Source organism: Haliotis cracherodii, unplaced genomic scaffold, assembly GCF_022045235.1.
Source record: "Haliotis cracherodii isolate W230 unplaced genomic scaffold, xgHalCrac1.p SCAF_1, whole genome shotgun sequence".
In the NCBI taxonomy this organism is placed as follows: Eukaryota; Metazoa; Mollusca; class Gastropoda; order Lepetellida; family Haliotidae; genus Haliotis; species Haliotis cracherodii.
In genome coordinates, this window is record NW_027266264.1 from 50,304,456 (window position 1) to 50,318,841 (window position 14,386).

At 38.0% G+C, this 14,386-nt stretch overlaps 1 protein-coding gene across 2 annotated transcripts in view; it reads left to right on the forward strand.

The window, feature by feature from the left end:
- LOC139479023 (uncharacterized) overlaps positions 1–14,386 on the forward strand; it is a 190,168-nt gene that overhangs the window by 12,922 nt on the left and 162,860 nt on the right. For both annotated transcript variants that reach the window (XM_071261760.1, XM_071261767.1), the window contains exon 2: positions 10,195–10,387. In XM_071261760.1, coding sequence (XP_071117861.1) covers positions 10,198–10,387 — 190 coding nt within the window. In that variant the 5' untranslated portion in view covers positions 10,195–10,197. The remainder of the gene's footprint in view (positions 1–10,194; positions 10,388–14,386) is intronic.

Here is a 14,386-nt window from a genome sequence, read left to right on the forward strand (position 1 = left end):
ATCGCTGCAGGCACGTGTGCGACATACGCTTGAAGTCGGAAAGCGCACGTTAAATCTCCAATATGAGTAAGTAAGTCGCTGCAGCCTGAACTGTAGACTCAGTATACAAGGAACTCCAGACATAGTTTCTTTACCTTGCAGGCTGAATTCTTTGTGATTATGGTTCATAAAAAAGCCAAACATTTTTCTTTATGAAATATATGTGCTACTTATTTGAAGTAAGAATAAGTTTTCTGATGCTAATGTAAAGCTGCATATTCAGATTGGTTTAATATCAATTTTTTTACCATACATTTCCCACCTTCACTCTGGATGTCATATTGACTATATTACTTTTGTGTCCAGTGCAACTCAGCTGTCCTGAGTATTGTGGTAACAAGTTTGTAAAGTCAAACGTGTTCCTGCATGTGACAGAATGGTTTGCACTAACACTGTTCAAAATCCATCCCACACTGCATCAGTTAATCTGTCACATCATCGATCAACAGAAACTTCAGAAGTCTCTTTCTAATCTGGCTTATTGATACAATGTATTATTAAGATATTTATTATAATATGTTATAAGATCATATTTAACCCTTTCCTGAATTGTATTAATAATAACTTATATTGATACATTGTAAGAACATTTCCAATATAGAAAAACATGAAATCATCTCTAATAAAGAACATAACATACATATATTTCAAACAAGTAAAGTTTGGTTTTCAGTATTGTAGTACATGTATGGAATCAAGTCACAAAAAACACAACTTCTACAGAAAAGCATGCATTCCATGCAAAAGTTGACTTTTATGCAGGCCCCATGCATTTCACTACCCAAGACTGGGTATAAAAACATGTGCGTTAACGGGATTCCATATGCATTGTTTAGCATCCTGCTGACAACAACTACTCAGAGAAACAACAAAATAACGCAATTATTCAACATTACAAAATGCCACGCCTCTCCGAAAATGAGCCTCTGCGAGCCATTGGTATGCTTGAGGCAGGATCAAGTCAACGTGATGTTGCAAAACAATTTAATGTCCACAGAAACACCATTTGATGTTTCTGGCAACGTTGGCAACAGAATGCAGTCAGAGACCATCCTCGCAGTGGCAGGCCACACGTAAGCAATAATCGACAAGACAACTGGATTCGAACAATACACCTACGAAATTGATTCCATCCAGCAACAGTGGCTGCAAGAAGCATCCCTGGCCTTCGACGAATATCTTCACAAACCGTACGTCATCACCTCAGATGATGCAGGGATTGTCGCCAGAAGACCCGCCAGACGTGACATTTTGACAGGAAACCACTGTCAAGCACGTCTACAGTGGTGCCGACAGCGTCTACGCTGGACAGCAGTGGGGACAAGTTCTATTCACTGACGAGTCTCATTTTCACCTCAGCCACAGCGATGGACGGATTCGAGTGTACCGATGTCGAGGTAAACGTTATGTCAATCATTGTGTCATGGAAGAAGATCGGTTCGGGGGCAGCAGCGTTATGGTATGGGGTGGAATTACAGTAAGACAGAGGACCCGTTTGTTAGTGGTAGAGAGAAATCTCAATGGACAGCAGTACCGTGAATAGATCATCGGCCCTGTTGTTCTACCATTTTTGCGTCGTCATATGGCCCAGGCATTACCTTTCAACATGACAACGCCCGGCCTCATATTGCTTGACTTGTTCAGGATTCTCTTCAACAAAACAATGTGAATGTCATCCCCTGGACGGCTCGTTCCACTGATCTCTCACCAATCGAGCCCATGTGGGATGAGATGGATCGGCGCCTTCGACTTCAACCACATGTTCCACAGACACTCCGGAAACTTCGAAACATGCTCCGGCAGATATGAACAGATATCCCACAGGACTTTGTGCGACGCCTGGTCCATTCCATGAGAAGAAGATGTGTTGCTTGCATCGCAACCAGAGGTAGACACACACGCTATTGATTTGTAAATTGACATTTTGGCATGTTCATGTTTTTTATGAAATCACGCATTCAGTATGGCAAATTAAATCATTTGAACACTTACAGGAGTCTTTTATCTGTTGCAAATCGAAATTGTGTCAGATTTGGTAAAAACCATAACTTTGCAATAAATCTTATTCAGTGTCTCAACAACTTTTGTTGTTTAGTATACAAAACATTCTTGTGCAGTAATAAATTATATAGCCAGCCCAAATGGTGAATTGTGAATACCTGTTTCCCCCCTAAACATTGTAGATTTATGCCGGTGTAGTCCATGAATATTCTTATTCGGCTGAGAGTGGATCTGAAGGGCTCTTCATTTAATTTATTAGATTTCATTGTGGGTTATACACCGTAGTTCTGCTTCTACTATTCTTGTGTTACAGTAATGACGTTCGCTGTAAGATCTCACCTGACATGGTCATGTTCAGTCTTTGTACTGGAGTGGCAGGGTGTTACGTGTCACTAACCCTTAAAATGTCAAATGCTAAAGAGGGAAAAAAACACCAAATTCTTTTAATTAGGGTTTGAAAGTACACTTGTAGGACTTTGAAAAGAAATTTTGTAAGCAATCAAAAATTATATTACCGTATTCGACGTAACAAGCGCCCCGCTCTAATAAGCGCCCACGGCAATATTTTCTGATATATTGGCTAGTGAACAATCCCAATAAGCACCCCTTCCGATTGATCTTGGTACACAGGACTTATTCATTCGTGTATAATATGTATATTATATGCATTCTTAATTATGGGAAATTAAATTCTGGAAAAATATATCTGTCGTATATAAACATTTCAGGCTGTCAGCATAAACCACGAAATTTACGATCTTCCAAATCTGTTGTTTTTCACCAAAATGATATTCTAATAAGAGCCCCCAATTTCTAACTTTGAGAGCGCCCTGGGCGCTTATTATGTCGAATACGGTAATAACATATGACTTTCAAAATATATGGTGTGAGCAGTAACACACTGGCAAATAATGGGGTTAATATGGTGAGTTTTCAAGGCTTATCTGTCAGGCAATAAGGATTACAAAGTGCTGATCACTTACAGATAGACCGTTAGAACCCAGGATCATTGACAGTTGACCGAGTCATTACAAGATGACATGATGTCTCTACTTCTCCCCTGGATAGTACTGTTGTTTCCTAACATTGGAGCCTGATCTGTGGGGCATGATAGTGTGTTCTGGACATGGTTTCCATGTGTCACTATTGCAAGTTGTGTGGGATTACTACTGGAGTTATGTGTCAAATTCTTTCTGAAAATGTGTTTTTGTGACGGAAAACCATTCTTGTGTTCACTGAACAGGGAATATATGAACTGATTTGTTTCCATGACAGATTCACAAACTCACCGAAGGCACTGAAAAGTTTTAACTCTATCTGACAGATATGCAGGATGTGCCTATTTTAGTGGTTAAATATGAACATTTTTAACAATATTTTTTTATGAAGACTACTTTTGTGGATTATTTCCTATTTTACGTCTTTGTTTTGTATTTGAAGCATATGAAAATGTTACTGTTATGTCTGGAAGGAAAGGGACTGAAGTCCTGAAACAATATTTTAAATCGATCTAACAGTGTAGCATAGTTATCTACAAGTAGCCACTCATGGGGCTGCCAAGGAACAGGAAGGAATTTTTCTACAGTGGCAAATCCTACTTTATGTTTTCTGAAACTTTGATTAAGATATGGTAGATAACACACATTACTCCACCATTACCTTGATACCACTGGTTGTTGAAAAAACAACTTTATCCCTTTGGATAAGCTTCAGCTTAAAAGCTTATCACTGTTATATTTCACCACTGATGCCAAGTTGAAAGTAATATCTGTAAATTTCCCAATTGTACCCTGACATGTATTTATGATTAAAACAATGCATTCAGAAAGGAATAACTTTAAAACATATATGAAAAATAGAACATTAATGTGAACCTTGAGATATTTGCATACACCTCATTTACGAAGGAGATATTTATAATATGGATAAACAAGAATGCTTGGAATAAATGTGCCACCAAATAATTCAAATTATAATTGACCACATAGCTTTTATTCATTGTTTGTTTTATATTAGCAAATTAGCCCAGGATAAACTGCCAACTGCACAACCATAAAAGTTTTGATATGTGCATGTTATCAACATTATGCGCACTCAGACTTTTGAAGGTGGGATTATTAACTTTCTCCAGACATACACCAGCTTGTACACTGACAGGGTGTGTGATCCTATACAATAACTTACTGATCTTAACTGCCAACTTCTGTGATAGGCTTCTATCAGGTGTCAATGGGTTAGGTGTCAGAGGGCCAGAATATGTGTGCTGGGTAATAGCTCCACCTGATACAGCCCTAGTTTGTTATCCACGGATACACATTTGGATCTGATTTGGAGGAGTTTGTTGATCAAAAAATGGAAATGGTGTTGTTGGAGACCCATATGTGTTACAGTTGGGAAGCCATATATATGTATTTTCAGTGTATTATTCCATGGATGAGAGTGTTCTGTGATTGAAACTCTAGCAGCAGCCAATGCTGAATGATGTTATGATTCTTGGATATATAAAACATACTGTGTGTAGCAATCATTGTATACACTTAGAGCAAAGCAAACATTTATTGAATGTACCTTGCAAGAATGTGCTGCATGAACTGTATATAGCACAATGAAAGTATGATTTATGGATGATTTCTGCTACATGTAATTTGTATTGTATCAACTGTTCATGTATTTATGTACGCTGCATGTACGTGTTGAAGAACCATGAAAGTGGTACTAATGAATGATGAACACTTTTCACATTCTTACTGGAAACAGTCATATTATTACAAATTGCGAATGAAGGAGTGGCTGGCTTTATACTTTAAATGTCACACTGTTGGTCCGAAGCTGTATAGGAAGCTTACCTTTTACTGCAAGAAAACATTGCCATTATTTATAACTGCTGTGAAAGAAATTCAATCAGGAACAGTTGATAAGGCAGTTCCAGCTACAAGAGTCAGCGATTACCTTGGTAACCAGACATCAGCAGTGTCTGTGTGTTCAGGAGTACTTCACATGTGATAAAGTACCCACTGTTCTCCACAAGGAATAGTTACCTTCAGTGCATGCACGGATACCAAGAATGTGATGTGGGAAGAAAGACCTTTATTTCATGACACATTTCTTTTGAAGTGATTTCATATTTTCTTGGGCTATCTGTGGATATTTTTCACCATTGTGATGTTGGTGAGTATGCCATGTACCGGCTGATGTAAGTAGACAGTTGACACCCAACATGGAACACTGTGTGGCGTTCCTCCCGACCCTTGGATATGTTCCATCTCTGGACACAGTGTGGGAGGATGAGGATGAGGAGGTGGGTTGGCAATATATCATTCAAGTTACAGTGTGGTCATTCAGGGTAATATAAACATGCTACTTTCCTTTCTGATGCAATATATTTCTATATTTAACTATTGTTTACAAATAGTCCTATCATTTCTTCAATCTCATGAAAATAAGGTATTTTACTGTTTGCATGAAGATCTGACAATCCCATTATGGGAGGTCGCATCAGGTGAATCCTAAGCACACATTTATGGACCAATCTGTATGAGAGGTGTGTGGGTTCTTGAGTCAATCATTACTCAGCTTTCTTAAATGACTTGGCTTCATTTCTTTACTCCTTTACTTCTTTAGTCCTTGTTTGATTTCCCACATGGGTATGATGTGTGAAGCCCATAACTGGTGTCCCTTGCCATGATATTGTGGGAATATTGCTGAAAGTTATACTCACCCATTACTTTACTGGTCACACAGAACACAGATGTCCCCTTTGGTTCTAGATGCCGTATGGCGCTCTGAAACAACAGGCTGCCAAAACTATGTATTATATTAGTATATAATATGATGCCTTTGTAATTTACATTTGGAACTGGCTGTTTGTTTGTTTTTCAAGATACAGAAATCAGCTTGCACATACTGAGAATTTAGAAGCCTTCATGCTGACTGGTTGATTAGAAAGTTCACCTGGCATGCCCTTCTATGGTTAAGAGATCTTATTTCAATGAGCTTGATACTCAGTTCAGAGCAATTGAGTATTTACTCATGCACTGTCTTTCACATTGGGTAATGGTAGTTTTCTTTGGGTATTCAACATATTTTAACTCCCTTGGCACTAGTGTATTTGGGTATTTTTAAACCAATGAGTAGGATAATATATGATTTTTTTTATTTTAAAATGCATGTGCTGCGCCTAGTGTGGCCACAGACCTATATAACCTGTATACAAGTCTCTGGTGTGACACACATTATATCAGCTTATGTCACATAAGAAAAGCTTGTGGACATATAAAATAAACAAGACATAGCACTTTTCTGTATCATGCAATTTAGTAAATATCATATATAAATGATACCTGCATTTCATCAGTAAATAAAGATAAGTAAAGACATGAATAGAGTAATTGCACACCATGTTGTACTAATGGGCATTTGAATTTTATTTTATTTATGCAAATATGCAGCTTATCTGGGGATATGTTATGTTCTCCATTGTATCCTTACAGTGACTTTGTAAGGATGTGCAGTGTTAATAGTGTCTCAGTTTGACACAAAGCAGTCTTATTGCTCTATCAACTCACCTACTTTAACATAGACATTGCTTGGTCTATCTATACTTCAGCTGCACAGTCCTATAGTTTCCTTGACCTCAGCATATTTGTTGCTGTACACTTCTGTGTCTTTGCCCCCATCATAGGAGTGGACATCTGACCACTAATTTAACTCATCAAGGCCTTTGAGAATAGCAAGCTGTGATCTGTGATGTAAAAATACCAATACAGAAGCTCAATTACACATGCTCAGGAGATGAGACTTGGCATGATGAAAAGAAAGTCAAGAAATGCCCATATGTCATCAATCCACAACCATCTGATCGGTTTCATCCCGTGTGGATTCCTGATCAGAACAGCTTCCTGGTACATGCCTCATGCTTGTGGAAACTAAGGCCCGACTACTGTGGGATCAGGTGGTCAGGCTCTGTGTTTGGCTTGTGTATCTTACCCTGTTGACATGGATATTGCTTGTACACAGTCACTGGTTTGTCTGATCCAGACTTGATTATTTACAGGCTGTAGTGATATAGTTTGAATATTGGTGTCTGCGGCATAGGACAACTCGCTCACGTTAATATGCCAGATTTAAGTATCCTACCTACACAGGATGCTAAATATCAATGTATTAGCTTTGTATAAAAGTACCAAAACAAGGTCTACAGGAGCCTGTATACCTTATCAGTCTTGCTCAATATATACTAACTCTATATGTACCGGTACAGGTTTGTGCAAGTAAAGACCATCCACTAGCCCTCAAAATACCACCCCACCCCTAAATCCCTTCTCCATGGTGTAATGGGTTTCCAGCAACCTAGATGCTAGTCTTCAAAGGCGACTAACTGGATTGGGTTGTCAGACTTAGTGACTTGGTTGGTAGTGTCATATCCTGACAGCGTTGATTGTTGTTCACTATATCAATCACTTGATTGTCTTGTCCATTCATTACAGACCACTGTCATGTAGCTGGAATATTGCTGAGTGTGGCATTAAACAACAAACAAAATACAAACAGACTCTGCTGGATACTGTTACAGAATGCCATATTGTGTTGTGCAGCTATGGTACCACCAGTGCCAATGACCCAATCATCTGCTGGTGTAATTAGTTTAAGCCAACGCTGAATGTGTTGATGCATGGGTAACAAAGACCTCTCCTGAAGCTTATATTTTTAAAATGACCAGGTCACGAAACCTTTTCTCAGTTGGCAGAAGCTAAGGCAAACTCATTTGCAATCCTGACAGCACAGTTTAGACAAGGAAAGATAACTCTTCCTTCTGGACATTCCTTGGAACTAATAGCAACAGTGATAAAAACTGTATTTGTTGCCTGACAAAACCAAGAATTATTGGTGACCCTGAAAACAAATGTTCAGACAGCATGTATTGGATGACTTGCATGGTGATGAACAGTTCATGGCCATAGGGAGTTTGGATGGAGTTTCATTGTAAGATGTTGATTTTGATGTCAAGTGACATGTCACCACCACTACTATTGTAATTGTCAATGATGGATTTTAGGAAAAATATCCTGCAGAAATACAGTCCAGTGACACTTTAATATAATCTTTGGAAGAGCAATGACACATTTATTACAGATAGGGAATATTTAAAAGATGAATTATTTTCTGAACTTGGAAAAAACAGGCAAGCTATCTGAAAACAGCCACCACTATTGTTCCATATACTATATTTTCTCTAACCGCAGCTATTTCTATGTGTATGCCTTGAAAGAGAAACTCCCTTCTCCAGCAGAAGGATCGTCTGCTTCAAAATGTAAATTAAAACACAAGCAAAAGAAAATTACAGATGGAAAGACAAACAAGAGGCATCACATCCTTAAACGTAATGTATATAATGGGCGATAAAAGGGTTATGCCAACAAGTCTGGCCAAAACTGGGACACCCTTTCTAAAATTAACATCATGTCTATTTAAGTATGTAACACAATTCTAGCCCATAATAGACCCCTGAAGACCCAGGATAAAATAGGTCTTAAGCAACCCATGCATGCCGTAAAAGGCGACTATGCATGTCATAAGAGGTGACTGACAGGATCGGGTGGCCAGGTTTGCTGACTTGGTTAATGCAAGTCATTGTATCCCTATTGCGTATATCGATGCTCATGATGTCAATCTCTGGATTGTCTAGTCCAGACTTGATTTTTTTACAGACTACTGTCATATAGCTGGAATATTGCTAAGTGTGGTGTTAAACAACAAACAAACAAACTCCAGACCAAAATACAAGGCTTTATTGGCTCTATTGTAATTATTATAGTGCAGGGAACACGGCATAGCACAGTCCATTCGACAATATATGGTTCTTAAGCTCATCATGCCAAAGACCCAGGTTCAATTCAACACATAAGTACAATGTATGAAGCCCATTATTGGTGTCCCTGCAATGATGTTTGAATATTGCCAAAAGCCGCGTAAAACTCACTCACTCACTCACTCACTCACTCATTCCTGTTGAAACTGATTGGATCCTGGTACATATACACTCCGTTTCCTGGAAACTGTCCTCGCACACATCCCGGCCAGAATAAGTCTATTATGCTCTTCTTGTAAGTGTTGGTTTGTTACTGCACTGAGTGTGTGTCATTGTATCTGTTTGGATTCTTCTTGATTTTTCACCTTTTATTGAAAAATTAGGCTGTCTGGAACTGATGTTACTAGCAGCAAAAATCACTTTAACGTTGCATATGTGAAAATAACTGCACCACTTTATTTATTTTTTCCTGCCATTGCACTGCACTACTTCCTTGTGCCTCGACTTTTATACACTCTTTTATATAGCTCTTTTTCGGAGTGTGACATTGCTATGCAGAGCCTCCAAGGTTTTAAATAAGATGGTGGGTGGGTCTAGTGGTTAAAACATTAGCTTGCGAAGCGAGGGCCAAGGCTCAATTCCCCACATGGGTACAATGTATGAAGCAAATAATTCTTGCAAAGACCATGCCTCTTTTCATCTAGTGACCCCCAGCTTTGATAGTGTTGGACATTGCTAAAGACGGCATAGGACCATATTTACTTCATCCTTCGTGCTTTTTGCAATTGTAATAAGGGATTTACTGATAATCAAATACAATATTATATTTAGTTAAGGATACAATATGCATCAGACAACATCAAAACAAGTAACAGGAACTGTTTTTTTGTTTGTTTATTTAATCACTTTTGGATGAAGAAAAAAAGGTCATGATTTTTTAACACAACATCAAAACATAATTCACATGATAATGCTACAATGAACCTCAGAAGTGTAGATAATATACCATTTTGTGAAATAATGTTATTAATAAGTCAAAATGATGTCATTGTATAATGCCATTATCCATTGTATCTTGATTACATCGATTCCATCGTGATGTCCTTCATTATCCATTGAATAATGCTGTAATGCATTGTCTCATGATGTCATCTGTTGTATCATGACATAAATCCATTGTCTTATGACATCATTGTATCATGCCAAAATAAAGTTTTCTTTTTCAATTAAATTTTGATGTTGTGGCCTTTATAAATTAGTTCATAGCAATGCAGTTGTGAAATATTGTAACACATCGAAATGTCTTATTTCAGTTCCTAACAATGTATGTTTTGTGTCCCCCCCAGACTATGGAGGAAGAAGAGAGGTGGACTCCCCACTTGTTGTGTTGGGGTTGTGGCGAGTTTGGTCAACACTGCCATGGAGAACAGAATGATGTCTCCTTTGACCGAAGTCCAGTGTTCACATTCAAGGGGGATAACCCCAAATGTCGAGTGAAATATGTCGGATGTGGAGCTAGTCACAATGTCATTATTACAGGTGAGTTGGAATAATTTCCTAATTGAAATGAAGAGGTTTGTACAGAACCATATTGTGAAATCATAAAATGAACACACAAGTTCAATGAATAATCTGTAGATTATATTGAAACTCACAGTTTTAGATTTAAAATCACAAAAGGCAATACAAAGGGTCAAAGTGGCAGCTGCGGTCAGTAACAGGCCCAAGAATTACCGGTAATGTAAGTGCATTCATATATGTTCAGATATTTGTCACTGTAGAATTCAATTGTCTTAAAATAGGTCTGCCTCTGTACTTGAATCCAGAAAAGTGTTGGAAACTGGCTGGAGTGTGGTGTTTACAACTAGGTATCCATTCTGTATTTAGTAGGTAGATTAGACACCGGTCAGGTCTGTAAGGGCTCAAATTGTCACTCTCATACAGCTGTAGCAAGCCTTCAGGAAACTGTTCCATCCGGAAACTTTCTGAATGATGTTGCCTGCCCTGTTCAGGCTGATAACTCTTGCTGCCATGGACAGCTAATAAAATCTGGCCACGACAGCACTTGATATTTTACTAGCACTTCAATTATTTGCCTTTGCTGATAAGTACTTCAAATAAACAGTATCTACTGCTACATAACAAAATATATTTTAAAATTTCATGATTATAGGTACCAAACCATATCCGACCTGTGTAATTTTCTGCTTTCTTTCCATATTAAGCTGAACATATTGATATATCCTTAAGGTAACTGATATACTGTTAAAAATGCACTACAGTATATCCCACATCCAGGGCTCGAATATTGGTAAACATACGCTTACTCCTGGATCTATTCTCATGGTTCTTGCGATCTTAAATTACCTGCCCTATATTTAATAAACAATTTACTGACCAATCAAACATTGAAATAAGGAAAAAGGAAATGGGCTTTTTTTTATGTCATGTCAATCATTTTTTCAATGTTGAATTTCTCATAAACTCTGTCATAATCAGAGGGACTGGAAGTTTTTGATATCACCAAATCTGCATTGAGGCTGGTTTAAAACTCGCATTCATATTGGTCAGTTAGATTGATTAGCATATCAAATCAAATTGGCTAATGAAAATCAAGAGCATGTAATTTGAAAATGTGAGAACCCTGGAAATGGATCCAGGGGTTACTTTACCTTTACCGAAATGTGAGCCTTGGAGATTTACCGGTACAGGATGACACTGAAAACCCTTATTGACTGAAGGGTCATAAAATATCTTTGTTCGTGAAATGAAAATTGGAACTAACAGGAGTTACTTCCCTTCTTCCATAACCCTCAACTTGAAGTTGGCAGAGAGATTAGCTGGTGTATCACACTTTGAACAGTAGTGATGGATTATTCTTTCATTGCAGCCGTGTGTTCAGTGTTACTTTGCTAGCATTTGACATGAATCTTTGGACAAAAAACAATTTCATTTCTGATTGAATTTGTGTATTCAATAGATAGCATCTTGAAGGTGTAATATCGTATTTGCATTTGTTGTCTATATTTTGGTTTGCATACATCATTTGAGAAATATTCTTTTACACAGTATATAGTTCAGAGTATATACATGATTCTGTATGTTGGTCTGTATTTGTTTTAATTTTCAAATCATGACTCAAAATCAGTCAGGAAACAGTTAGGTTTTTGTATTAATATATATATTTTTGTTTTTTATGGATACGGTGGACTAATTCTTCATAATACTTATACATATTTATATGCCTTGCCGTGAAGTGATGTCTTTTGCTATTGAGAGCTTTTTTAAGTAACTTTTTTTTATTTTCGTTCTAATCATTGAATTGAAGTTGGACTGAAATGAAGGTGAGGTCCATTTCCACAGCTGAATTGAAAAAACATTCAAATATTACTTCACACATCATCCTATTGGTGAGGTGGTGACATGCTGATGAAGTAATTTTGAAATTTGAATTTTGTCATTTCCTCTGAAACATGTGGGACTGATATGCAATTGAAGGCTGAATCTGTTCATTAACTTATCTCAAAACCATTGAATATTTCTTCAGGTTTGATGAGATGGGAGGGGAGAGTTAAGTGTCGTGATGACTCAATAGCTGTTTGATTGTTTCTCTCCAGGAAAGAACATTAAGTTTGACAAAAATTACTCTGGCCCCCTTCATTGATACAAACTACAAATGTGATGTCATAGTTTGTGTGTAATTCCCTAAAGCTGCACATCACTATTTCTCATTACCTACCTAGGTATTCCTGCAAATATTTCATGAGCTCATGGGTGCACAGGCACAGCAATTTGCTGAGCACCTGAAGTGTGCAGATGAAGTCCTTTACACATGTTGGATGTTGAACTATTTTTTATCACCGACAGCCTCAGGATACAACTTCCAATTTACTTGACACGCTTTGAGAATGTCATATCCACAAATTAGTAGAAGGAACTATTTCTGGACAGTCATAGAATTGTTTTCTCGAGCAAACTGTATTGTTAACGTCACCTTTAAGCATATGATGCAGTCGGTAGAATTGGAATTTTCAAACACCTGCCATCTTTATTGTTATTTTACAATGAGTTTCAGTCACAGTTTTTTCAAATTTCTTTCTTCCAAGCCAAATTTTTTAAGTCATGAAGAAGACACATGCATTTGAACCCAGACATGCAGTGTTTCGGCTCAGGATTATTTAACATGTCAAAATTAGGTTTCTAACAAAATTTGACATTGTACACTGACTACAAGGGATGACAACAACATTATTAGCCATGGTTGCTTTGCTCCAGACCAAGCCACAATTGTCAAAAGACCATAATGTCCCACAAATGACAAAGAAAACAAAGATAAAATTGAATTTCTTCAGCAAATAAGTGCAATTTAAGAATTATGATAACATATCTGTTGAGGAAATCATCCCTCACAAACTGGAAATGTGGAGTTAACAAAGAACTCTCTTTGCCAGTTGCCATCACTAATTCCCAAATTAGCCATGCTAGATGTTCCATTATTGAAAAAATAAAGAATTTCATCTGTTTCTTAATTTGGTAACCCAGGGCCATTTAACAATGGTTATTAATCCCCACAGAGGGAAAACAATGAAAACGGTTCCAAACCACCACTCCCCATAGCTTAATGGTCCATGCCTGCTTTTTCATACACGGATAATTTCTTCATTTACAACTGTGCAGTGACCGTGTAAAGTCATGAAACACGTTTTATCATCAGACATCAAGATGGGCCTGATGAAACGTTCCCCATAACCAATTTTGTGAATGATGGACCACAAGTCATAAGTCTGGCTAGGAATACAGCATGGCGCTACTTAGTTCAGATTAGGCGCTGTTATTATATGGCACTCTCAGATGCTGTTATTACATAGCGCTATTGGTGTTCAGGCTGACCAAGGCTTAGCGCTTCAACAGCAGAACAGAATGGCCAACTGTCATTCTGCCTTGCTGACCACCAGGATTGAAAATATTTATCAAAAATCAATCAGAACATCACAAACAATAGTGCATGCAACAACACACGGAAGGCCTGTAAAACAAAAGCAGCTGGTTGTATGGAGGCAATGTGTATTGTGTTGGGGGCTGGGCACAGGGGTGTCAGAATGTTCGTGTGTGTAGTCTTGACGCAAAATTAAAAGCTGTCTCAGATAGCTAAAATGGGTTCATGGATAGTCCCTGATGTGTTCTGTTGTACTGTTCAGTAAGGGTTGCATGGATAGTCCCTGATGTGTTCTGTAGTGTACAGTAAGGGCTACATGGATAGTCCCTGATGTGTTCTGTAGTGTACAGTAAGGGCTACATGGATAGTCCCTGATGTGTTCTGTACATCAAGGGCTACATGGATAGTCCCTGATGTGTTCTGTAGTGTACAGTAAGGGCTATATGGATAGTCTGTGGTGTGTTCTGTACTGTACAGTAAGGGCTACATGGATAGTCCCTGATGTGTTCTGTACTGTACAGTAAGGGCTACATGGATAGTATCTGATGTGTTCTGTAGTGTACAGTAAGGGCTACATGGATAGTCCCTGATGTGTTCTGTAC